The 27,711-nt window shown below is 42.1% G+C and overlaps 1 protein-coding gene across 1 annotated transcript; it reads left to right on the plus strand.

The window, feature by feature from the left end:
• The first annotated feature begins 55 nt into the window (after window positions 1–55).
• Window positions 56–27,711, plus strand: ASB2 (ankyrin repeat and SOCS box containing 2). The gene is made up of 10 exons (XM_081911685.1): window positions 56–312; window positions 5,989–6,246; window positions 9,373–9,453; window positions 10,195–10,361; window positions 11,034–11,189; window positions 12,770–13,015; window positions 16,756–16,927; window positions 20,502–21,063; window positions 24,091–24,244; window positions 24,530–27,711. Exons 2-10 carry the CDS (start codon window positions 6,026–6,028, stop codon window positions 24,664–24,666), a joined length of 1,896 nt encoding a protein of 631 aa, XP_081767811.1. The 5' UTR covers window positions 56–312; window positions 5,989–6,025; the 3' UTR covers window positions 24,667–27,711.

The raw sequence follows: 27,711 nt of genomic DNA on the forward strand, positions 1-27,711 counted from the left end.
AGAAAGCGAAGTTCTACAGATTATAATGCTGCAGGGAGAAAACTTGAGAGAGGAACAAGTCACTTTGCCACAGACTTCACACAGGAAATCTGAGATTCAGAGCAACTTATATTTTGGCTTGTAATCGTCGATCATGGGGTGATCCAGAAATAAACTCCGCACTTCAAAGAGGGAGAGAGTTCAGAGCTGCTCTGCAGTTTATCAACACACAGAGACGGGAGAGAGATGCACCCGAAAGGGGATTTTCTGAATTAAGAGTTCACCAAGGAAAATCACTTCGGTGTAAACTTTGTTAGCTACAGCAGCTATAAGGTAATGCAGTTATGCATGCTTTGAATGCATTGGTTGAGTGCAGAACCTGTAATTTGCTTACAATGTGCATAACCGTTCCTTTCTCCAAATGTAGGAATGCATTAAATTAACTACGGGAAATGACTTACACATACGAAATCTTGGAAGACAAAGGACTTTTTAAACAGAATTTACTTTGCATCCTAAGTGGTTCACTAAAATGTAAATATGTAATTTATCACTCCTCTACCATAGCATATGCATCCATTCAAAAGGAATGTTTTGATGTCTTTACTTCTGAAATATTATATACAGTGGTGATTGATATTAGAAGAGGAATCTGGATGTCTGTAGTGCCTGATCTTTCAACAGACCCTACAGGGAAATGCTAAAGCCATCTTAAGTTACTGTTTCTTTCAACCAGATTGTTTCTGTTATTTCCATGGCTATGGCAAGATACAACAATTGTGATGATGGATGTCAAGTGGTATGAATGTTGAATGTCAGGACAGATAAAAAAAAGCACTTCTTTCTGCAGCACATAGTTAAATGACGGAACTTGCTTCCAGATGAGGCAGTGATGGCTATCAATTTTGGATTAGACAAAGTCATGGAGGAAAAGACTATCAATGGCTGTTAGCGATCATGGCTTTGCTCTTCACAGTTGGAGGCATTATGCTCCTGAATACCAGTTGCTGGAAACTGCAGGAGGAATGGGTGCTTCTTTGCTCACATCTTGCTTGTGGGTTCCCATATAAGCATGTGGTTGGCAACTGTTAAAACAGGATGGTGGGCTAGTTGGCTGACTGGCCAGATCCAGGTACTTATGGTAAGGACATAACAGATATGGGGGTGGGTGAGCAGACCGATTGCATGGAAGTGTTGTTGTTGGCATCCAAGATGTGCCAAGGCAACTTCATAAACAGTTTGATGTATCTAGACAGCTGGGGTCTGGCGGGATCCATTTACTCAGAAATGTTTCATCATCTGGAAACTTGGTTCCCTGTGCTTTAGCAGACTGCAGTAATCGTTGTGGCAAAAATATATTTGCCTGACCTACATCCTATGTAGCCGATCTGAAAATATTAAGTCTCAAGGTCCGCAAGTTCCATCTTACGTGTTTAGGATTCGGGTGGCTGGAAATATACAGATCTTGCAACGGGCAATTGTGGTCAACACACCAGAAGATTCCCACTGTACAAAAGCAGCTGGTGAGCTAAACCAAGGAAAACATTTAAACAACAACAGGGCAAGGAGGCAGAATTTAAAGGTGGCCAATCTGCACCCCCTGCCTCTGAAAGGAATGTGTGTGCATTTCATTATTGTAAATATATTTGCACATTTAATCCTTTGGTTGAAATGAACACATACCCTGCAAGCGTCCCAGAAGAAAAGGCCATCATATACCCCCCCCTGAGCGCACGGTGGCTATTTTGGGCATGGTGTTCTCGTGAGATTTTGCACCGAGATCTCACCCCGAAAAGCACTTTTTGCAGGGCCACAATCTTGTGTGACATCCCAAGACACATGTTTTTGGATGCCATGAGAACACACCCCCTCCAAAGTGTGTCTTGGGGGCTCCATTATCACTCATGGGTCAAGTGACTCATGTACAGACAGGAAGACATGCGTCCTGCTTTTGAGATGCTACATATTGGAGGGTATGTGGACACAGAAGACATTCTAGTTGTGGTAGGTAGCTGTGTGTGTGTGTGTGTGTGTGTGTGTGTGTGTGTCCATGCAATGCATTGGAGCACCCAGGATCCGAAGATGATTACTGGACTGTTGGTCACCCTTGACCATTCTCCATGCTGCCTGGAGCTGATGTGAGTTGCAGTGCAAGAGAGCACCAGGTTGATGTAGGCTTTGTACTACTAATCAGAACCCAGGTTTCCTGAGCCTTACATGTCTACAGGTGCTCATGTGGAGAGACCCTTCTCATATTCCACTTGATGTACAGTGGTACCTCGGGTTACATACGCTTCAGGTTACATATGCTTCAGGTTACAGACTCCACTAACTCAGAAATATTACCTCGGGTTAAGAACTTTGCTTCAGGATGAGAACAGAAATCGTGCTCTGGCAGTGCGGCAGCAGCAGGAGGCCCCATTAGCTAAAGTGGTGCTTCAGGTTAAGAACAGTTTCAGGTTAAGAACGGACCTCCGGAATGAATTAAGTACTTAACCCGAGGTACCATTGTACATAGGAAGGACCAGCAGCCACATGCTGATAAAGGGCATGGCTAGTACGTAGCTATAATCCAGCCTCTCTTCCCATGTAATTGAGCATGTGGCCTGGAGAATATCAAAAAGGGCTGTAGTCACCAGTAGCCACCGGGAGACCTCTCTGATGTGGGTTAACGCTAAAAAGAGGGATTCAGCCAATAACCTAGTTAAAAGCCGATTTGAAATCCGATTTAATGGGCAGGATACCCTTAGCCCTTCTGCAGATCAAGAAAGGTCAAGAGTCTGGCCCTGACTCCTTTGTCCTCAGGTTCCTGCGAGTTCAGTTAGGGGGAAAACCATTCACTGAAGGACTTCTCCATTTCAGTTCCCAGGTTCCTTTTTCACAGAATGACACAGCTGTATTTTTGTTTTGTTAATGTTGGGCTCTTGTCATCACATTTAGATCAGACTTCCCCAACCTGGTGCCCTCTAGATGTTTTGGACTACAACCCCTATTAGCCCCAGCAAGCCTGGCCAATGGTCAGGGATGAGGAGCATCCAAAACATCCTGAGGGCACCAGGTTGGGGGAATCTGATATAGATCACCGGATTAGGGTTGCCATATTCTGGCTATCAAACCGCCCCCCCCCCCCCCGCTATTGAGGCACTCTGCCATCTCACAACTCCTTCGCTCACCCACTCCCTGCCGCTAACCCCTTCCTCGTCCACCTGCTCCCCACGTCTTCCCTCCCCTCTCTTACTTTTGTTGTCTTACTCCTGTTCATGATGGGAGGCTGAGTAGCCCTGGGAAAGCCCTGCAAGGCCTGGCGACTGCCAGGAGCACCAAGAGGCCTAACACGGCCCTGGGAAAGCTGTGCAAGGCTTGGTGGCAGCCAGGAACAACACCAGACCTTGCACGACCCCCGGCAGGCTGCTCCAGGCTACCCGATATGTGTTTTCTGTTCTGGGGCACAGCGCCTTCTGAGCACACGCATTCCCCACAAAAAATATTTTAAAAACCAGAAACAATAAAATAATAATAATAAAATAAAACCCATAACCCGGATATTTAATCCAAAATGCAAAAATCCTCCCGGTTGGGGGTGCTGTCCCCCCAAACATTTCCGGGAAATCCCGGACACATGGCAACCCTACAGCTGATAGAAGCACCAATAAGGCTTTGCACTTAGCATGTGGCCATGAGGCAGGTTGCTGCGTTGAGGAAGCGAATCCCAATAATTTGACTGATTCCTCTCTCTGCTGGGGAAGTCTAGATATGTGTTCAAAGATAGGCAAATGCAAGTGTGAAAATGCAGCTCTGGCAAACTTCCCTGAAGTTGTTACACCAATGTCTGCCTTGGGGTTGCCTTACACGCTACAGTACATCTTTAGATGAAAATGCCATGTCTAATGTGGCAGACGCATGTGCCATACGCATACGCTCCACAGGGGAACCATGATGGCGGCAGCTCTCTCTTGGGTATACTCAGGTTTCCCTCGGGTAATGTGTGAAATGGCCGTCAGGTGGAAGGTAAGAGCCTCCTGGGATCTGGCAGCTCCATGGTGGAACTGTTCCTAGCAATCGCTTCTTTCTGTCTGTGTGCCAGTTTGTATCAAACTGGTTAGCTGGCTTATATCAGGCTTCCTCAACTTCGGCCCTCCAGATGTTTTGAGACTACAATTCCCATTATCCCTGACCACTGATCCTGCTAGCTAGGGATCATGGGAGTTGTAGGCCAAAAACATCTGGAGGGCTGAGGTTGAGGAAGCCTGGCTTATATGCTAGGAGCAGAGAGGGTGAAATTTGGACAGCACTTCAGGCAACGGGAGTTGACTTAAAAATTCAGCGTGAGTTCAGCTTTACCTCATTGTGAACAGTCAGTATATTGACCTCAGAAGCTTAGAAAACAAAATGGCTGCCATTGTGTGTGTGTGTGTGTATGTATGTATGTACAGGACTTTGAACCCTCTTCCAGCATATTCAGACAATTGTCTTAGTACTGTCACAAACACCCACTGTGATTCACGCTGTGCCCTCCTGAAGGAAATGTTCTTCCCTGCAATGCTCCTCCTCACACAGTGACCTCCTGTGAGCTGTTTATTTTCCTTTATGTGTCATATGAAATACTTGGCAAATGTCAAGTTGCAACCTGATCTCTAATGGAGTATTTTTAAAGGGTGACACAACTCAGGAAAGGAGGACCTGGGAGGTAGGAGGGGAGAGCTGGTACGTGACAACTCTAGCAAGAGTCTCTTTTTCGTTTTGCAAAAAAGAATGTAGTGGCCTGAAACTTAACACCAACTACTGGGAATAATCAGCTTTCTGTGATAAAAAAGTCCTACCTCACCCTCAGTTTTATTTTGCTCCTAGAAGTGGGGGCAGAAAGAAATTTGCGCAAAACGGCAAAGCTTTGTGAGTGAAGACGGAGGAGAGTTGCTCCTTGAAAGGCTGATTTATTAAAGCTCAGTTGGTCAGAGTGTGGTACTCATAACGCCAAGGTTGCAGGTTCGAACCCCACATGGGGCAGCTGCATATTTCTGCATTGCAGGGGGTTGAGCTAGATGACCCAAAGGGTCCCTTCAAACTCTACAATGTGATTCTATAAGGCGTCACCTCTCCAACCCCAATTTATATATGAACAGACTTTCGTGTGTGTGTGGAAAGTGGGGTTACGTTGAAGGAAAGCAGCCAGCACAACCCTCCATTTCCTCCCTTGTGGACAAATTTTATAACCTTTGCTCTTATGCTCTTGCAAACTTATTGTACCTGCATGGGTGCCCGGAATGGAAAATGAGAGGGAATTATAAGGACAGTACTACCCAAACTATATAGAAATTTATTCATGTATGAGACTACAGTGGCAAGAATGTTACTTGCCCCAAAATGGAAAGAAGAATGGATACAAAAACTTGTGGAATATGTAGAAATGGCAAAACACACCGGAAAAATAACAAAATCAAGATATCAAACTTTTAATAAAAGAATGGAAATGGTTTATTGAATATTTACAAATAAACTGTAAACAGATAAGAACATTGGTAGGTTTATTGTAATAACCTGCAGTTTTCTAAGTTTATATTTAAAGTAGATGAAAAAATGAGTAAATTAAGTTTTTTCGGATATGCAGAAAATACTAAAAATAAATTTAAGGAACTGCAGAAAGAGGGGGGAAGGAAGTCAAGTTTTGAAATGTAAAAATGATTATAAAATTATTGAAATGTACAAAAAGGAAAACCGTAAAATTAATTAATTAATTAATTAATTAATTGTTTTTAAAGGAAAGGGAGGAGTGGCAGAAGAGTGGGACAAAGCAACAGCATCATGCAGCTCAGAAACATTTTGTGAAGCTCCACCCACTGGTGTGGATGTCAAGTGGTGGAGTTTCAATGGACAACCACGACTGTGGGGGGGGGGGAGAGACAGTGTGCGATCAATCTCCTGTCAGTCATGCGCACAGGAATATCAGGTCCACATGGCCTGTTTGCCGCTCCCATCTGGACACAGCCTAAGTCTCATTTCTGTGCATTCCAGGTGTTTGGAGCCGTCTCTTTCCGACTTAACAGGGAAGATGGCGACACAAGTCACGGTGGCCAGGAATTCGCAGACGGGAGCTCTAGGACATGAGGACTACAGCCTCTATAGCAGTATGAGTGAAGATGAGCTCATTGAGTTGGCCATCCAGCAAAGCCTGACGGAAGACTCTGCAGAGCAAACAGCTACACAGAAGACAACCACACCAACCCACAACGACCCTTACTGCCAGAATTTCTACCTTTACCCTTGGCAAAGGTAAAGAAGCAAGGAAAGAAAGCAAACACAAAACACCCCACCTCTTCCTACTGTAAATTCACTGCATGTCCTGCACCCCAGTCCTAAACATTTGTGTTAGTGCTTCTGTGATTACTCTGTTATAGGTAGGTTAGATGTTAACTCTGGCTCTGTTGCCTGATACGGTTGCCGCTCTGAGGCTACGCAAGCCCTGCCCTGACTAGTAACCGGGCTGGAGATAGTCCAGAAAGACACCTCACAATATCCCCAGATAGCACATTCTATAGTTGGGAAAGTTCCAGAAAATGAGAACCAAAATTATCAAGGGGTGGAGCAAGCCCCCTATGAGGAAAGGGGAGTAACGGGACAGCCATGGAAGTTTATACAATGATGCATCTGGAGAAAGTTGGCAGAGAAACAGGTTTTCTCTCTCTTGCAAAACATGAGGACTCAGGGACATATCCAGTTGAAGCTGCTTACTGGGAAATTCAGAACGGGCAAAAGAAAATATTTCACACGGTACCTAGTTAAACTCTGGAATTTGCTCCTGCAAGAAGAAGTGATGGCCACCAACTTAGATGGCCTTGAAAGAGCATTAGATAAATTTATGGAGGATAATGCTATTAATGGCTACGAACCACAATGGTTATATTCTGCCTCCACAGTTGGAAGCAATAATGCTTCTGAATATCAGTTGCTGGAAACCACAGGAGGGGAGAGGGTTCTTCTGCTCATCTCCTACTTGAGGGTTTTCTACAGGCACCTGGTAGGTCATTGAACATAGGATGCTAGACTAGATGGAGCATTTTCCTGATGCAGCAGGATATGTCTTATATTTGTCTGAAATCCTTGGAGGAAGAGAAGGGTAGAAATGTGTTGGTGGTGATTTAAATGTCAGATTTTGGAGCTGAGTGAAATATTGATTATCTGCCAAGCCCTCAAATTGCTATTTGAATCTTCTGATAAAAAAAATATTTGACTGAATACACAGGATTAAACCACATTACATTAAACACATTTTTTTAAAAAAGTGTGCCTTTAGAGTGCCACTTTATTTTCAAGGAAAAGCAGTGCATGAACCTGCTGTCTGGATCACACTTTCAAGCATGATCCAGATTGAAGCTCTCCACAGCTGCTTTTCCTTCAGAATGGAATAGACAAATTGCAGCCTGAGATGGTTCGGTTGGTGCTTAGAAGTACAGTGGTACCTCAGGTTAAGTACTTAATTCGTTCCGGAGGTCCGTATTTAACCTGAAACTGTTCTTAACCTGAAGCACCACTTTAGCTAATGGGCCCTCCTGCTGCCGCCGCACCGCTGGAGCACAATTTCTGTTCTCATCCTGAAGCAAAGTTCTTAACCTGAAGCACTATTTCTGGGTTAGCGGCGTCTGTAACATGAAGCATATGTAAACTGAAGCGTATGTAACCTGAAGTACCACTGTATGCAATATGACCCTTCAGACAGTAGAACTTATTCATCTTAGCATTACAGAGTAAAACGAAAGTGCAACTCGAACTTACATGTATGCAATAAGCATACAACAGCAGCTATTGGTTAAGATGAAATTAGTGAAACTAACATTTGGACCTAGTCCCGTCCTCTCAATTAAACTTCGGGTGAGATCTAACAGAAAGTGTCACATTTGAGAATAGTTTTTTCCATGTGTGTCTGAACATCCTTATGTCAGTGCTGCTTAAAACTGTTACATATGTCTGTTTCCACTGCCAAAAAATATATTTGACCCAACTCTGGAACTTTCTTTTTAAACAAAACATATATCTTGCTGACTTGAGCCATCCTAGTGATCATCAGAATAAATAGGGCACTTTAGTTTTTCTTGTGCAATACTTTATGTTTATGTGTTACTTCACCGTGTTAGTTTACAAACTGGGTCAGATGACTGGCTCATAGTAGCAATTGCATAGATGTATGAAATCACCCTTCGAGGAAATCCCCACTGACCTCTGTAAACACGATTATTTTAAAATTAGCTAACTTGGCAGTTGCAAAATTAGGAGCAGCATGACCCAGGAAAGTGTAGCAAAGTCATTTGAGCAGTTGTGGGGGGTACTCTGTTTTCCAGATTTGCAAAGTTCAATGCAAGTCCATTCTTGAGTTGCATATGGCTTAGGAAGTGCTTGATATATTCATAATATATTATGCTGATAGAGATCAATGTCATGCTAAGATCTAATAAATCCAAAGCAATATGCATTTACCCCTCCTTCTTAAAGGAAAGACTTCATCAGACCATATTAAGATCATGTATTACAAGTTTTTGGAGGAGGGCACAAACTCTCTTTCATCTTTTCTCTTGTCTGATGTTTTTATCTAATGACCTAGGAAAAGGGTAACTAGTGCCTCCCACTGTGTTTCATATTTTATCAAGTTATATTTTAATATTCCTGTTCCTCTGTTGATTATGTCCTGTCCTGTCTTTTATATGATTGGAAAGGAAAAGCACTTTTTTAAAAGGCTTTTAAAACAGAGCTCCACCAAGCGCAACCTCTCCCTTCACTGTAGATCTGTGATAGGAAATCTGCCACAGCGTGGTACAATGGTCACAGCTGGTGTGGGGTAGTGGTTAGAGTGGAGTCTAGGGTTCAAATCTCCACTCAGCCATTAAGCTCACTTCACACACTTATGCATCTGGTGAAATTCTGTCTTCAATGTAATTCTGCAATTCTGAAAGATATAGCAGGCCATCTTGTTTGGACCTGGCAACCCCAGCGATCTCTTCTTGGTCTTGATCTGAAAGTTTCTTGCAAAGCTTTCATTCCCACAGCTGTTTCACAACAAAAACTATCCAGCCATCCTTCTCCCTGAAGCGAAGAAGGCCCTCAAACCCTTTCTCTGCCTGTTGTGTGGTGATGGAGGGATTCATCTCCCCTGTTGTCTTATATGGTCATTTGAATCCCCTGACACTTCCTCTGAAGGCCAAAAATAATCCAGAACCGAGAGAGCAGCTGAGCCAGAACAAGCCTGCCTTTGTTTAAAGACCCAGAGGGGGCTGCAGGTCCACTGGATACTGTCTCCTTCAGTGGCTTTCTCAGCCCCCAGGCCCACCGCTAAGCAACCCGAGACATGACCTGCTTTTCTTATTCAGAGTATTTTTCATTATTTCATTCGTGCCATCATCACTCCAGGCGATCAGCACAGAATCAAGCGGCCAGTTCAGGGGTCAGACGGAGGTACGATGGCAGCCTGTTCAAAACACCTCAGCCGGAGTAAGTTCTCCTTACCTTCTTTCCTGTTCTTTTTTTCATTATTAGGCTACATTTGTTGTCGTGTGCTTGGCTTGACTACACAGCTAGAAGGGGTTGGGGGGGGGAGGTGTGCGGTGACAATTGTAGCATCATTTTACATCTTCTAAGGAGTTTGCATAACTGGCCGAGGGAAAAGGGACTGACTTTCCCCATTCCCTCTCCCTGCCTGCCCTTCTCCCTCCCACCTCTTCCACCCACCCGGAGGCCTGCTGATCCCTTTCTAACCCCATATTTTAGGACTCTCTCTGTTGCACTGGAGTGACTGACTCAGCGGAAACAGGATCCTTGTCTAGCAATTTAGTTAGATCAACCAGTTCCCATGTCAAAATAGTAAACAAAGCTGACTGCGATTATTTTTAGCTGTGTTGCCATGCGTGCCTTCAGTGTGCAAAATGGGAGAGCCAATGCGCCAAAGAGCATGAAAATAGGGACACAGGGATCTGTTCTCAGTTGCTTTTGGAATATATAGCCCTCTGTGTTTGCTGGCTTGCAGGTGGGTGGGAGAGTTTGTTTGGGCCTCTGTGTAGTTTATTCAGCCACATAAAATACGAGTGACTTCAAGGGGGTGGGGGAACAGCCCCATAAGTTCAAACACCATAGTGGATGGTTTCACAGCCAGGGCATGGATAGTGCTGCCATGCCATTGCAAATGTCAGAAGCAATCCTGCAAATAGTGACAAGTTTTCAACTTTGTTTTCAAAGAGTGCTGGATCCTGTGGTGTCAGCAATCCAGAGAGGAGATGAAAACGCACTTCTTAAAATGATGCAGTCGGGGAAAAACCTTGCACAGCCTAACAAAGATGGATGGTTGCCCCTCCACGAGGCTGCTTACTATGGACAAGAGCGCTGCTTGAAGCTGCTGTATAAATGCAAGTATCAGGAAAAAAAGAACTGATCAGATCAAACCACAAAACCATCACAGGGTATAGAGTAACCCATTGAGTCATATCACTCCCTGAAAGATGCAAGCTTGCTTATTCAGCCTATTTTTGTACATTCAGGGAATTTCATGATTATACACCCCCCAAAAAAGGTTAAAGGCTAATGTATTGATCATAAATAGCATTTTCACCATATCTTCTGCCCCTCACCCCCATCCCAGTGGATCATGCATAGCAAGAGAAAGCACATGTTACCCAAATTAAACATCCTGGTAGCTGTTTTATGGAGAGTTCTCTTGGCGAGTGCTGAAGGTTTCTTTCTGCCCCGCCCCAGTTTGCATGGCAATAAGCTCTTGTGGTGGCTTTTAATGGGAATACTGTGATCTCACTTAAATGTACCAAAAACGTTGCCGATAACAATGGCAGGAGAGGGTGGTGAACTCAGGCAATCAGACTTCCTAAACTTACTCTGAAAATGTCTTCTAGCACAATTGGAGCAAGAATTTTTTTAACCCTGACGAAAGAATGAGACTTGCAAGTTGTATGTGGGTGGTTAGCTATCACACAAAAGTTTGACACTATTGAGCACAGTGTCTGATGTGAGGATTATTCGTGTACATTACACGCCTCACTAAATATGGATCAACGCTTTCTCCACAGCTTATCCTGGGTTACTTGATCAGCGTACGCTTCAGGAGGAAACGGCGCTCTACTTAGCAACAAATAGAGGGAATCTTGAGTGCATGCGTTTATTGCTGCAGGCTGGAGCAGAACCTGATATTGCAAACAAAGCGAGGGAGACCCCGCTTTATAAAGGTAAGCTGCTTGATTCTCATAGGTCTTGAGTGCCCACGAGTAGACTACTTTTCTAGTTGGAAACAGTGTGTGCCAGGGGCACCAACTTGGACCCCCAACTGTGGGTGCCCAGCGCGCCGTGCACAACGTTGTGACATCATATGACTTCATGCTGTTGCAGTGTCCACAGGCATGTGACAGCTCCATAAAAAAACTGGGCCACTGCCCGCCACTGCTACCCCAGCCCGCGGTAGTTCAGAAATCAGGGCTGGTTCCAGGTTTGAGAAGGCACTGGGCAAAGTGTCCCCTAGGGATTCTTCTCCTCTGTTAGTGGGTGCTGGTGGGCATATCTGGCCAGGGTAGCAATGCTCTTATTTCAAGCTGCTCTTGAAATAAGAAGATAAAAGGAGTCCTGCTGGATCAGGCCCAAAGTCTAAGATGTTCAGTGGTTCCCAAACGTTTTGGGCCTCTTCCCACTTGGTGGCATAAACTCATCCCTAGTGTCCCCATCTTTATAAAAAGCATTAGCTAGTAGTAGTAGTAGTAGTACTAGTAGTAGTAATATTATAATAACAATAATAAATTATAATAATATAATAAACTATTATTATTCAGAATAGTGGTTTGCACGACACACTAAGGAAGATAATAACACAACAAAATTCTAAACAGTAACAATTAATTGTACATTTATTCAAAATTCAATTAAAATTATTTAGCTCAATTAAGTCAACAAAACTGATTAACTTGATCCAGTTATATAAGCTATTCTCTTTTTTTCAACATTTTTTATTTTTATTTTTACAAATACAAGAACCATTAAACACTTATCCAGCAGTACATATAATGGTGTTTGTTCTCACCATTGACTTTAGACATAAACTCACATATTCAGTGTTCAAACATATTGCTTAATGTAGCCTCTCTATTTGTTTGCTCAGACTTTTGCAAGGTATTTGTGCCTTGTCTGGGTTTGTTATGGTTGCTATTCTACTGGTTGCTGCTTTGTTGATCTTTTTTATTATTGTAATTTGCTTTATCCTTTCTGTGTTTTAATTGTACCCTTCCCTGAAATTGCCTTGTGATGAGGAAGAGGCTAAATATACCATCCCTGCCATGTGGTTAGTAGGCTGCTGCCATTTTCAGAGCAGGAAAGAAGATAGGGAAACTCTATACAACAGAGATTTGAGATAATGAAATCAATGGGAGAGGGAGTCATTTTATATCCTTGATATATGGATATTCATCAGAGTTGCAAGTTCATCACTTTGGGAGGGGCTGAAAGTGGTGTGTACATATTTTTTTATAAACAGATAAATAAGGACTTGTTTTGTGTGAGTATCTGAAGCAATGCCACAATCTTGAATGTTTATTTTGCATGTTTGTGGGGGGAAACATTTGGAAAACAATCCTCTTGTACCCCAAAAAGCAAACAGAAATCTATGAATTCATTTTAAAAATGCAGGAGAAAATATACGTGGGATAAAACGAGGCCTTTCTTGGACAATGAGCAACGTCTTGGTGAAATTTTCCGAAATGAAACTTGTTTTTGAGGCACAGATACAGAAACCTAAACTTTCTTTTCTTTTTTGTCACCACAGCCTGTGAACGCAGGAATGCCGAAGCTGTACAGGTGCTATTGGAGTACAATGCTGACGCGAACCATCGCTGCAATCGGGGGTGGACTGCCCTCCACGAAGCTGTGGCTCGGAATGACTTGGAAATAATAGACCTTTTGGTCAAAGGAGGTGCCAAGGTCGAAAGCACAAATTCCTACGGGCTCACTTCCTTTTTCGTGGCAGCTGAGAGTGGCCACTTAGAAGCCTTGCGATACCTTGCCAAGTGCGGTAAGCAGAAGCAGGCGCATTTCATGTGCAGCGGCTGAGATATGCAAAACCATCTATTGATTTTGTGTGTTGGGTTTTTCAGTGGCCAGTTCATAATTTTGGATTTGCTTTCTATTCATCCTATATGGCAGTCTTGCAAGGAAGACAGAAATTCTAATTTCTACAAGTTCTTGTCGGAGGTAGCTTATTGTGCATTGGTTTCCCACACTTTCATAAACTATAGTACAAAGAAGGCAGAACCTTTTCCAGATTTTAAGTGGGAGATTCTGAGGTGATTGAAAGGCCCATACTTGAATCTACTACGCAAAGATGATGATTCACATTTATATCCTACCTTTTATCTCAGGTGTTCAAAGGAGGGCACACAATTCCCCTCACGTGTCAAGCTCTTCACCCAGTGAGCTTCCTGGATCAGTAGGGATTTGAACTTTGATCTCCAAGTTCTAATCCAACCCCCGAGGATACAGAAGTAGAGGAATTTATTTTAAGCCTTAAAGGGATAAAACACCAAATTGGTCCATTAACCATGGAATGTTGAGTGTCTGTTGGCAAAGAAAAATGAAAAACTCTCTGTGTGGTGCTTTACTTAAGCACCTTAGAGCTTAGTATAGTATAGTATAGTATAGTATAGTATAGTATAGTATAATCATAAAATCATAGAGTTGGAAGAGACCACAAGGGCCATCGAGTCCAACTCCCTGCCAAGCAGGAAACACCATCAGAGCACTCCTGACATATGGTTGTCAAGCCTCTGCTTAAAGACCTCCAAAGAAGGAGACTCCACCACACTCCTTGGCAGCAAATTCCACTGTCGAACAGCTCTTACTGTCAGGAAGTTCTTCCTAATGTTTAGGTGGAATCTTCTTTCTTGTAGTTTGGATCCATTGCTCCATGTCCGCTTCTCTGGAGCAGCAGAAAACAACCTTTCTCCCTCCTCTATGTGACATCCTTTTATATATTTGAACATGGCTATCATATCACCCCTTAACCTCCTCTTCTCCAGGCTAAACATGCCCAGCTCCCTTAGCCATTCCTCATAAGGTATCGTTTCCAGGCCTTTGACCATTTTGGTTGCCCTCCTCTGGACATGTTCCAGTTTGTCAGTGTCCTTCTTGAACTGTGGTGCCCAGAACTGGACACAGTACTCCAGGTGAGGTCTGACCAGAGCAGTATAGTATAGTATAGTATAGTATAGTATAGTATAGTATAGTATAGTATAGTATAGTATAGTATAGTATAGTATAGTACAGTATAGTATTTATCCATGGCTTGCTGGCTGGCAGGGACCCTATGTATATGAAAATGCATGGCCAACTTTTGTTTCAGGTCCTACTTGTCCTCCTCTCAGATCTATCTTACAGAGACTTAGCATTTCTCCAAGAGGCAAAAAAATGGGGACAGAATAAAAACAGTGCTTTACCAGAGACAGGGAAAACAACGAGGGGGTTGTCCCTGGTAAAGAGGGGCAGTTGGAGCAGATGGGACTGAACGTTGTCACTGACAAATTGCAAGTTCAGTATCTGAAAGGTCAAGGGGAAATTGAAGAGTGACTGAGCTTGGTTTTCATTTCCCATGGTCAATTATGAACAAAAAATAATAATCGCAACAAGGATATACAATAAAACTGCACTATTATTCCAAGCTTTTAAAGCCCCTCTGAGAACCCCTATAATAACTTTATTGCATCTGTACAATGCACAGTGCTTGTCATAAAATAAAGATTCCGTTTCTCTCCCTCATTTAGTTGTATCCCCATGGTGGACTTTGCAGTTGTGTTGCTAGTTACAGTTGTAAGTACATTAAAACTTCAAATGCAATGGAAAGACTTTGCCACAAAAGAGCAAGTTCTTCTTCGGCAGACACTTGCGCAACTGATTCCTACGCATGTCTGTTTGGAAGCAAATCACACCCTGTTCAGTGGAGCTTACTCCCAAACTAAGTGTGGATAGTTTTTGTAATCAAGCAAATAGAATTCTGGCACACTAGAATTTCCTAGTACGGGACTAAGGTTGAAATTCTGCAAACACTTACCTAGGAGTAAGTAGAGTTGCCATATTTCAAAAAGTGAAAATCTGGACACAACAGTTTCGGAGCTTTTCTCTCTTTTTTGGCCAAAGTTTTGGAGCTATTTTTCTTTTTGAAATTCGCCAAAGAATCAACACTTCCCAGATATGTCCAGGAAATTCCTGACTTATGGCAGTCCTAGGAGTAAGCCCTACTGAAGTCAGAAACACATATGTCTGAACAGACATTATAGAATGGCTTATTCGTGTTATGTGTATTCATCTAATACCATAACAGAGAGGGAAATTGTGTAGCAAAGGGAAGCAGTGGGTACATCCAGTCTCATTTTACACTGAGTGTGAAGGTATAGATCCAGTAATTTGTAGAGAGTGTGCAAGTTTTTAAACTTTTAATTACTCCACTGTATTTTGTTCTCAGAAGTTCCATTTGTTCTGCTATTCATTCATTTGCTTTTCATTTGTTTTCATAACTAATTCAGGTTACTCTGAATTATTTCCATTCATGATTCCACAATTGATTTCAAGGCAAGACCTAGTGAGTCTTTTGTTGCCAGAAAGACGCCAGTGTTTTTCATCCAAATAACATAGCCTCTTCAGGAATTCTACTGTTCATTCAAAGCGTCACCCTTGCCACATTTCAGACAGGTGGGGAAAGGGGTTGATGCTTAATTTAAAAGGGCGCACATCCTTTAAGCTGACCATTGCTTTGAATAGGAGGTGTAGCTAAAAGGATCTGACCTGACAAATTTCAGAGAAATAGTACAAAAACTCATGATTTTATAAAAACCACTGATATTTTCCCCTGCTTTTTCTCCTTGTAATCTTTCTCTGACTTGGACAGGCTGTCCCAGACAGCTTCCATTTTTCATCCCAATAGAAACAATTGAAGCTAATACGAACCAAATGCCCCCCCCACGCCGCCGTCCCATTCAGATCTCATTTGTTTGAATTCCCATTCATTTTTATAAGTACATAAGGGGAAATGAGCAAGACTCCTTTCTCTAATTGCTAGTTTGTTTTAGAATGCACACCCCTAGAAACCGACTTCTGATGGAGATATGGAGTCCTGATCATAATGGCTGCTAAATTCATTGTGTCAGGGGCCCCTCCTCCAAAGGGCATGTCATTACAACCTTCACTGCAATAAGCATGATGCCTGAATTCAAGAATCCTGTGTGTGCATTGAAAACCCAGCACTTATGTGGCTTGTGCCACTTCATTGGCATATACATGTCTTAAGGCCCTTTTTTGTTACCTAAATTTCAGGCATAGAGACAGGGCCGGATTTAGGTTTGATGAGGCCCTAAGCTACTGAAGGTAATGGGGCCCTTTATATGTCTAGCTGTCATTTGTCAACAACAAATTGTCACTGTTTTTTGTGTTGAATACAGACTATATGGTAATTTATGGACCTAATAGGTATCTAAAGCCATTTGCACTTAACAAAATATGTATTTTAGCAAAGTAATTGTTGAACTGAAATACAATTAAGAAGAAGTATATTAATAGTGAGATACAATTGTTTTTTATCTTATATTTTGAAAATGTACACCCAGGTGTTTTTTCCTTTAAATTTTTTTGGGGCCCCAAGAGAGTGGGGCCCTAAGCTATAGCTTGTTTAGCTTATACATAAATCCGGCACTGCATAGAGACATATGCTGTTGATTTCCAGATGTTCTGAAAGTGAGCCTTGCTTTATATTTCTTTCATTTGCAGGTGCTGACATCAATACCCAGGCCAGTGACAAAGCGTCTGCCCTTTTTGAAGCCTGTAAAAATGGACACGAGGAGATTGTGGAGTTTCTCTTGTCCCAAGGAGCTGATGCTAACAAAACCAACAAGAATGGCCTCTTGCCTATTCACGTGGCCTCCAAAAGAGGCTATTATGAGTAAGTTACTTTATTCCTGAGGGTTGTTGACAGATTTGAGCATTTCTGCATAAAGATTAACAGGGGTTCTTTAAAAAAAAACAACCATATAAGTTTGTGTATATGAATCCACAGTTACCATGGGGATTTGGGTAGCAATGAATGTACTACAGACAAGATCCAAAACAAGTTGTTTTGTTTAGAATAGTCTCAGTTTGCACTGGGGACATGTTGCCTTCTAAGAAGGCATTTTCTCTGCCATCATTTTCTTTCCAGTAATCTCACATCTAATGCACAGTTTATCCTCTGTGATTGGAGGGGTTATTATTTTATTTGTTTGTTAGTCTGAAATATTTCTAAGCTACCATGGAAAGTTTTAAGCAGAGGTTGGGTGGCTAACCAAACATAATCATTGCAAGTAAGTTATTGGACTCCGCTCTGCCCAAAATAAAATTTAAAAAGTAGATTCTTTTACTTTGCAAAGCTCTGTCAATGTAAAACTGCATTGATACATGAGATCGGAATTAGGTTGAAGACCCAGTGTTTCTGAATAGTTAAAGATCAAGCACTTGTTAAAAGGTTTCGAGGTGAAAGTATTAAAGAGCTTCCCATCTTTAGCTGCTTGGACAAAATATTTATCCAAGTGGCAAACTTTGCCCCCGCATGGCCAGTCATTTTAATCCCTTTGGTATTCTGAATAACAACGCTCTTCACAGTGACCTCTCTTTGTAAGCATGTGGATTTAATACATAATTCTGCAGGAATTCTGCATTCAGACTCACTGCCAGGACACGAAGCCTCCATAATATGAAAAAAGCCAAGGGGATCGTTTCTATTTTTTTTAACTCTTATTGCTTGACGTTTGTTTATTGTACTTAATGCTCTCACCCTGTTTGGAAGGCTAATGTGAAACTGTATCTTGTCAACTCCATGATCTTAGGCGCATATTCTTTAACTCATACAATCATGAATATTTGTAGCTGTGAAGTGGTTGGAATTTATTCCTTTCTAGATATAGTATTAATAGATATAGTATTTATTAGCAGTATGAGACTCAGAAGAGTGGGACCTGATGAACAGTGTGATGAACCTATCAATGTAGCTGGGAGAGAAGAAGAATATTAAACCGCAAATCCGACAGCACGATCAGACTAAAAAGGAGCAGACAGGCAGTCATGATAACTAGGAATCCCTAAGGGATGATTCACATGATCACTCTATGCTGGTGTTGTGCAGTGCTGAATCAACTGCCTCAATAGCTCTTCCTCACAAGCACAAATTGCCACTGCTAAATTCATGCCAAGCCATGGTTTGTAAGGATGAGTCAGATAACCTTGATTTAGGAACCATATGCACTGTGCAATCTAGTTTGGGAGAAGAGCTGTATGAATTAGTCCTGAAGAAGAGAATGTAAGTTTGCAACTTCTGGTGCCATGCCTGTTTACAAAGGAAGATGTGTTTGCATAGTCTACTTGACAAATGCCTTTTAAACTGTATTTTGTTTTGGCATTATTCAGGGCTATAGATTAGCTTTCTAATTTCATAATTATCCACTGCAAGTCTTGGGGAAGGGGTTGACCTATACCGTAGGCCAAGCTTTTGCATAGTGTTGGCTTTTAAAATATGTACTGAACCATCTGTCTCTCCCACATCCAGCAACTGAGAAGCAACTTATGTATATTCTTTATATAGCAGTGACAGTCATGCTGGAATGATTCTCCTTAGACTTTGTTGGTGTAATACTCTTCTATTGTTATTCTTAGAGTTGCATGAATTTCCTTTCAGATCAAGGGATGAAGTCCAGATGTTGCTGGACCTCAGCTCCCATCATCTCTAACCACTGGCCATGCTGGCGAAGGTAAATGGGAGTTGGAGTCCAACAACATCTGGAGAGCCACAGGTTCCCCATCGCTGACCTAGATCATTCCTTTAAAAATTGCACCACAGCGGCACAAGGAGCAACTAATCAAAACAACCTCCCCTTACAAGCACCTTTCTTCACAAACCAGGTGGATACGTGTTGATGGTAATCTGAAGGTTCTTTGATGTTGACCCTTCCATCCTACCCCATCTAGTTGCCTGCCATAATTTAGTTTAGATTTACATCCAAAAGAACATGGCTTGCTCTGTTTCAGAGCTGCATTTGACTAGGTTCTTTAATGCCCCGAAAGGTTATGCTTCTTTACGTTCAACAAGGTATCGGTCCCAACTGAAAACAAAGCCTGCAGTTCCTCTTTAACTCAGCTCTAAGAAGCTTGCTTGAGCAGCAGAATAATCTCAACCCTTAAATGTTAATAAATCCCAGTAGAATCCAGGATGACTAATGCTAGCGCTTGGCAAACTCTCATTTCGGCACTGTGTGTGACTTTTCAGCTATTATGGCTATTACAAAGCATTTGTTAGTGGTGGATGTTTGCCAGCTAAACAGCACCCAGGCTTCCCGCCTTCCAGGGAGCATCACTGCTGGGTGAGGTCAGCCTTTCTGCTTTGAGAAATGATCTGTGCATGAATTTCCTCCTGTGGCTTTGATTATTTTCTTCTGATGAGGGCATAATGTCCCGAGAGCATGGATAATGCAAGGCAGGCTGGTAGCTGTTGTTCCGAAGACTTTTCCACTAGTGATCCTGTTCCAGCTGTTGCCTAGACCTTTCCCCTGCTTTAACTGTACATGTTGAACTTCTTCATGCCATAGGCCTGTCTCAAACTGATTTGCTCAGTAATGTTTCTGATAGAAACACTCATGCTGCCTGTCTGCCCATCCCACTCTTGAGCCCTGGGTGCTTACCTGTTTCAGTCCTCATTGTGAAATTACATGCCTCACCCCATAAAAATCAATGACAAAGCTCATGCAATGTAAGGAGAAATATCAGGGGGAAACCATTCACCATGGCAGCCTATATCAATATAGTTTATAGATCTCATTTAGAAAGAGTGCCACTTTAAGAAAAGCACAGGATATAAGGACTGAAAATGGAAGAAAGGGGAGTTGCAAGCTGGGATGGAACAGCTTAGTTTTATTCAATAAAGTTATCCAAGGTTGGTATGGAGTTTGGCTACACAAGAATAGGCCTTTTCAGTGGTAGCCCTGATTTGCGCAGCGATCTCCCCTTGGAAATGCACCTCGTGTACACCTCCACTGTTGATCTTTAAAGAACCAGGGTGTCATTGTTTATTTACCCAGGCCTTTGGTAGTTAAGTTGGCCTCTGCTGTGGTGCTAATCTTTCAGTGGCACAGAGAAAGACTTGTCCTTCCGGTTGTGGTGTTGGATGAGCATGATAAGAATTTTTCATTGTACAATTTTGGGCTTTTGGTTACTTTTATCCGTATGTATTTTAGCCTTGTATTCAAGGCTAAGGAAAAGTACCACCTGTACCCAGCCTTAGCATTCAAGATCATCCCTGAGGTACTGTGGCCACCTCTCTCCCCTTGCCTTAATAAATCATAAGCAATCTGAGGTTAGAGATGATTTCACTGCTGTTATATATGCCTGCAGCGCCTATCGTAACAGGACACCCAGATACTGCTATAGAAGCAATAACTTTGCTAGAAAAGCAAGCTTAAGCTCACGTCTGGCCCTTGATTCATTTCTGCTAGGATTGTGAAAATGCTGCTCCCAGTCACCAGCCGCACTAGAACCAAACGCAGTGGCATCAGCCCTCTGCATTTGGCAGCTGAATGCAACCGCGATGATGTCTTGGAAGAGCTGGTTGAGGCTGGCTTTGACGTGAACTTCACTCTCTCTCCTGAGCGCTCGCGGCTCTACGAGGACAGGCGCACCACTGTCCTCTACTTCTCAGTTTTTAACAACAACATTGAAGCTGCTCAGCTGCTGCTTGAGGCTGGGGCCAATCCCAACGTCGACCTCATCAACCCCCTGCTCATCTCCATCCGCCATGGCTGCTTGAAGATGATAAAGCTGCTTATTGACTATGGAGCCAATATTGATGCCTACGTCGCTTCCCATCCAACGACCTTCCCTGCTACCATCATGTTCTCGATGAAGTATCTTTCTCTGCTGAAATTTCTGATGGATCTAGGCTGCGATGCCATCTCCTGCTTTAAATGTCAGTATGGGTGTGGCCCACATCCTCCCATTGAAGCTAAGAGAGACAGGTATCATGATCCCCAGGTGAATAAAGAGCAGAGCATTGTACAGGTGAGTCTACCCTTACTAGCTCGTATTTTCTATGATGTTTGGAGGAGCTGTGGTTATGGCTTCAGGTTCAGCTTTTTCATTCTAAAGCAGCCTTCTTCAATCCAGTACCCTCTGCATGTTTGGGACTATAGTTCCCATTAGCACCAGCCTGCATGGGTAATGGTTAGGGATGGTGGGAATTGTAGTCCAAAACATCTGGAGGGCAGTAGAATGGGGAAGGCTGGTTTGAAGTATGTAAAGTAGGTCTGGGAAATGCCTCATTCTGAAATTTGAGAGAACCATTACCAGTCTGGGTAACAATACAGCAGAGAGCTAGCTGAGTAATTGGCTGAACAGCATAATCCTATGGAAAAAAGGCAACATAGAAAAGTCAATGATACTTGATAAAACTCCCAAACTGCTGGATGTCAGATGTTTTTGAAACTTCTTATGGGCTCATATTAGATAGCTCATATATATATTTCTCGAGTCAGTCACCAATATTTCCTATTGAATAAAAAATTCTGTTTAACGATGGTCACTGAATGCAACATCTGTCCATCTTGTGCATTTTGTGTTTTTATGTTGTAACCCACCCTGTGATGTCCGGATGAAGGGCGGTATACGAATTTAATAAATAATCTTACCAACTTCACAGGATTATGATGGAGATAAGTGAGGTCCCAAGCAGTGTAAAGAAATTTCCAAGACCAAAACATCTTGAAATAATCACATGCCCAGGGAGGTGGAAGCAGAAACCATGTCTGCTTACTTAGGCATTTGGTAGCGGAAGTTCAGGGAAAAATCTGAGATCAGTGGCTAAAATAATGTTTTGCATTGTAACTGTTTTTATAAAGATTTCACTGTTTTAGATATATTTTTCTTTCTTTAAAAAATGTGGACAGTTTGCTGCCCTGGACTCCTTCAGGAAGAAGGAGGGCAGCATAAAAATTCAATCAATCAATCAATCAATCAATCAATCAATCAATCAATGAGAAATGGGTAATGTTAATAGCATACAGGCAACCCTTGTTTTGTGCAGAGGTCCTGTTCCAGACCCCTGCACACATTAGCAGAGAGCATGTAAGCCCACTCCACTCCACCCTGCCCGGCCCAGCCCATCCCTTTTTGTGACATTTTTGTGACTTTGGGGCTACTCCAGCTTTGGCATCATCTGCAGGTGTGCAATTGTGCATCATTCGGACACATCCAAATCAGACGTTGCCGGTCTTAGAAGTTGGGCCTGTAGCAGAATGTTGCAGTGTGGAATATTACTGTTCAGAGTTCCAACCAGCTAGCCATGCCCTCTTCCAGGACACTCCGCTCCTCCACATGCAGCTGCTGGGTGACCTTGGCCACACTTTGAAGTCTCTCAGCCCCACTCACCTCACAGAGGAGGTTGTTGTGGGGGAGGATGGGAAAGGAGAATGTTAGCCGCTTTGAGACTCCTTCGCGTAGTGATAAAGCGGGATATCAAATCCAAACTCTTCTTCTACCTCGGGTTACAGACGCTTCAGGTTACAGACTCCGCTAACCCAGAAATAGTACCTCAGGTTAAGAACTTTGCTTCAGGATTAGAACAGAAATCGCACGGCGGCAGCGGGAGGCCCCATTAGCTAAAGTGGTACCTCAGGTTAAGAACAGTTTCAGGTTAAGGATGGACCTCCAGAACAAATTAAGTTCTTAACCTAAGGTACCACTGTATATATATACATAGGATATAAGCTTGAGAAGTAATTTATCTGAATGCCACTAGAGGGCATTTAAACTATTTCACAGAGAGTGAAATAAGAGCTGTTAGCAGCAGCAACGCGATTTGTTCTTGTTTTCTTCCAGAATCACACTTCATACATCTGCAGAATACTTATTTTACTTTCAGGGCAATCTTATTGGGAGATACTTCTGTTAATATGGAATTTTATATCTAGAACAATATTTCCTCATCATGATGCTGGTTTGTTTGGAGTTGGGTGCTGCAATGTGCCAGGCATATATGCAATGTTCAGATTTTCTGCAGCCTTGCATTTTCCATTATGAATCCATTATGAATGCATGTGGGCAAATCCTAGAGTCAGCACTATGCAGCAGAAACAGGGATGGGGAAACCTGAGGCATTCCAGGTGGGTGGACTCCAGCTCCCTTTGGCCTTGCTGGCTAGGGCTGATGCAGGTTGGGATCAAACAACATGTGGAGGACCACAAGTTCCTCATTCCTGAATGGAGTGAAGGACGAGGAACAAAACGCTACTTAGGCTATGCATTTCAGAAGGGCCACGAAGGGCCACATTTTAGAGTTGATCTGTACAGCACACAAATTGAGGTGGTAGAATTCTAGATTTTACCAGTTCAGGATATATGTGGTCATAGTTTTGAAAGCTCTGATCATGATGTACACAAGCACATCACAGAGTGGGCTAAGTTAAATATTTCTCCCCAGTATACTTGCTTGCTACATGCAGGAATGGGTAATATTTATTTATTTATTTATTTATTTATTTATTTATTTATTTATTTATTTATTTATTTATTTCCCACTCATCTGCCTGGGTTCTCCCAGCCACTCTGGGTGGCTCCCAACAGAATATATAAACAAGTGACAAAACATCAAACATTAAAAACTTCCCTAAAGAGGGCTGCCTTCAGATGTCTTCTAAAAGTCAGATAGTTGTTTATCTCCTTGACATCTGATGAGAGGGCATTCCACAGGGGAGCGCTACTACCGAGAAGGCCCTCTGCCTGTAGGCCCTGTAGCTTTATGCTAAATGCAAGCATTCAGAATGCATTCTCCCCACCTCTAAATGATAGGGTCAAGGATTCTGTGACATCCTTCTGTATGACATGTAGACCTGCTTTCCTGCATCTTGATTGTAAGGCAGCCAGGTGAATCTGTTGTAAATTTGAGCTCTCCCTGCAAAGTTCATGACCTTCCACCACCTCTTTTGCATGTTGCCTGCTCGCGGTCTACTTTGGATTTGGGGGAAGGGTGGGCTTGGGTGTCTGTTGCTGTTCTCCTACAATAACAAATTTTGTATCTCATTTTTGCCCCCAGTTTTGTGAAATGGTATCAACTCCAGAGATGAGTCGTTGGGCTGGGCCTATTATCGATGTTCTTCTGGATTATGTGGGCAATGTGCAACTTTGTTCCAGGCTCAAGGAGCACATTGACAGTTATGAAGACTGGGCTAACATTAAATACAAAGCAGGTTAGTTAAAATAATTCTGAGTAATCTAAAATAGAAACTAAAGTTTTCAAACTCCTCCTTCACCAGAAGAGGCAGGGGGAAGTGAGAGCCTATGCAAACCACCCTAGGATTTTTTTATTGAAGGGTTTAAGCTTGGAAACTTCAAAAACTAATTAGTGAAGACATTTGCTTCTGTAAAAAAAATTCATAACGTTCTCTGGTGACTATTTCAGGCCCCCAAAAGCGGCATAAAAATGTATTTTTGCTTGCTCACTCACTTACCCTACCATATATTCTCTTTTCCAGAGCCACCAAGGCCACTTGCTCACCTCTGCCGGATCAAAATTCGAAGTCTGATTGGGAAGAGCCGTATTTCTCTTATTGACACTTTGCCTCTTCCAGGGAGACTGATGCGCTATTTACAATATGATTATACTCGCTGACCTAAGGTGAACTTGGCAGTCAATCATTTCCTAGAGTGACAGCCACAAGATGGAGACAGACTGAGATAATGGAAGAAAAGGCTGGCTTTGCTATGTAAGAAGGAAAAGGGATATCTGAAAATCAGAATTGCAGAAAAGGCAAATCCAAAAGTATTTAGAGTATAGAAAATAAGTGAAGAAGTTGGGATAAAAGACACTGGTAGCACATGGCAAGAAAGTGCTATGCTATTTTGTAGAGAGAAACATTAAAAGTTCTAAACACCTCAGTATCACATGTTAAGGAGAATTTGGAAGAGTTCACAAGACACAAGCAATCTCTAAGTATGCTCTCACACAGACAAATGTAATGTATAAGCCAGATGATCCCACACAATTTTAATAAATGTAGTGGCATTTTATTTTGTTTTTGCACCTGTGGCAATCGCATGAATTATTGTCAACTATATTCATCATCTGCCAGTTCACACATTGTAATTGTCTGCATAACTGGTTGCACACCAGAAGCAATCAGGATTGCTCACATGGACAGCAAATGTCTTTCTGGAATGGTCCTATACTCAAAAAAGCATCTCACTCTAATGCAAAGATCTAAAATTCCCCAGTAATAGTTACAGTTCAATTAATTGGTTGAGCTGCAGTTTAGTTTGCAGGATTGATCAAACCTTCTGGCTGCTATTTCTGTCTAATTTGATACCACTTTACATTTCCGTCTAGTTTAGTTGGCCTTTCTGGATATATAGTTGACTTTTTTCTTGGTGATCAAAGTCTTTGACAATATTTTTGTTCCCACGTTAGTCATTTAGTAAATACTGAATCTAGTAAAAAAATTGTGACCCCCAATTAAAATTAAACAAAGACTTAACAAAGTGTGTGAGCTGAAGGATTTAACCCACAATAATTATGTGTATTATATTAAATAGGCAAAGGAACGAGGTGGAATTCTGTTTTAGTTTATTATACTACATCAGCCTTCAATTATTATGTCACTGAAGCCAATGGTATTTAACCCTTCTGTTAAAGCAGTAATGAAGGAAAGAGCTGATTCAGCACTTGCATTGCTTTGGAAAGAAGAAAATGATTGATGTATTGTTGCTGGAAAACACTGGCAGTTATTTGCAGGGCTTCAGAAAAACATTGAATCAGCTTCAGATCAGATACTCTGGCATAATTTGGGTTGTGATTTGGGAACTCAGATGCTTAGCTGGATGATGCTTAAGCAATAATCCAAGCAGAGTATTTTTAACAATGAATGACTTATGGCTTGCATGTATGAAGCAGTAACTAAGTTTGCTGTTAAACCTTAGAACAATTCCTTCAAAGTGGAACCATGACTTGGCTGAGATGCATTTAAATGAGCTAAATAGGCCATTGTGAGGCAAATTGTCCACCCACTTTCACTGACGCCTGTGATTATCTTCCATTGGCATTCTCTTCATGTTGAACCCTTTCATGAAGAAGTGTCATGGTTTTAACCCTTCCTTTACCAACCATTTCCTTACCAACACATACCAGTGAAATAGATCCCTCAGGTAAATACAATTTGTCCTCCACTTGTTGTAGTTCAAGGTTACAGCCCTTAGTTATTGTTTGAGAAGAGTGACAACAGGAATAACCCTGGTGACTCTGAAGCTGAGGCACCACAGCAGAACCAAGCACATCATTACATGCATCTCAAAAGAGCTTGGAGATGCCCAAAATAGAATGCATGACACTTTTTGCAGAGAGAATGGTCTCAGATTTTCACATTTGAAAACAGGGGTAGGGTGTAATAAGGAACACATACCCCAGGTTTGACTACTGAGTAAAAAAAAAAATGCAATTCCCATGTACAGTATAGTAACAAGGCTTCAGTTTTGTTTATAGCTTGAAATGTTCTAACTGGTTGTGAATGGAACAACAGTACTAATTCTTGAACTAACAGTCCAGTGTTTATAACATATAGGAGTGTGGTCAGCTCCTTATTATTATTTTTTAAAGAAACTCCTTTATCCAAGATATTGAAGAAAATGAAGCAGAGACAATACCCTCCCGGGTTTTTCTCCCATCATACATGAATGCATGGCCTGGAGATCCGATTTCCCCATTCACATGCACATATACTAGGAACAACCCTAGTTGAGCCGACTGGATCCATAGTGCAAAAAGTTAGCACAAACCTCAGGAGATAAAGATGTCGCTAGCTATGCGCATAAATTGGGGTGGGAGGTGGGGAATAGTCTGTTTAAAAGCTCCCCTGATAATTGTACTTTCACTTGATTATTTTCGCCATCTTTTCTACATGGTTGGTTTACATTTATTTGCACATAGTGCATGCATGCTACCTCTCCAACTCCCCCCCCCCCTCAATCTAGCAACAGAAAGCCATTTACAGAAAGGTTTTCATGCACAGGTTAGCTGGACTGGATTTGAAAAAGGCTACTGGATGAGGACAAGGCTGTTTGAACACTGGGTTAATGAATGCAAATCAGCACAAGTTACCCCACTTAAATCCTCATGCAGCAAGCTGTGCTAGGGAAATACAGGCCCAGTCTTTCTGCTGCACCAGTGAATTCCTGGATCTGGGGAACTGAATTTTCACAACACACATTTCACTAGTTATACCAAATTTGTACAAACTCAACTGCCTTTTATAAAATTCAATGGAGATGTATAGAAATGGTTGTAAATTTGAAAGGTAGAGTATTTACTACTTTATATAACAAGTCCTGCAATTCCAGGATATAGAATGGTAGAATGCATTAACGGATGGTCAAGAAATCCTAGTCAGCATATATATTTAACATTCAAGGAATAGCCTAGGCCCCCACCCCCGAACATTCTAGCATTCTGTGATCTGATTGATGTATTATTTCCATAGTTATGTGTGCAATGATTGTGTCATAATGCACTTTTGAACCCTTTAGTTTTGTTACTATAGCTTTTATAAACTGTGGGGTTTGGTCGGGAGGGATGGGTGTGTGCAGTATTGATAAAAGTGTTATATTGTTAGGTTTCATTGCCTGCATTAAATATGAGTAAAAGTACCTGCTGTGACTATTTTTAAAA

This window comes from Podarcis melisellensis (genome assembly GCF_964234715.1).
Source record: "Podarcis melisellensis genome assembly, chromosome: 1".
In the NCBI taxonomy this organism is placed as follows: Eukaryota; Metazoa; Chordata; class Lepidosauria; order Squamata; family Lacertidae; genus Podarcis; species Podarcis melisellensis.

What these genes read in the sequence shown, in the direction of transcription:
- ASB2 (XM_081911685.1), top strand. Translation starts at nt 6,026, where the DNA reads ATGGCGACACAAGTCACGGTGGCCAGGAATTCGCAGACGGGAGCTCTA. An exon ending in TCCAAAAGAGGCTATTATGA is followed by an intron (nt 16,928 to 20,501) that starts GTAAGTTACTTT and finishes CATTTCTGCTAG; the next exon opens with GATTGTGAAAATGCTGCTCC. An exon ending in AAGAGCAGAGCATTGTACAG is followed by an intron (nt 21,064 to 24,090) that starts GTGAGTCTACCC and finishes TTTTGCCCCCAG; the next exon opens with TTTTGTGAAATGGTATCAAC.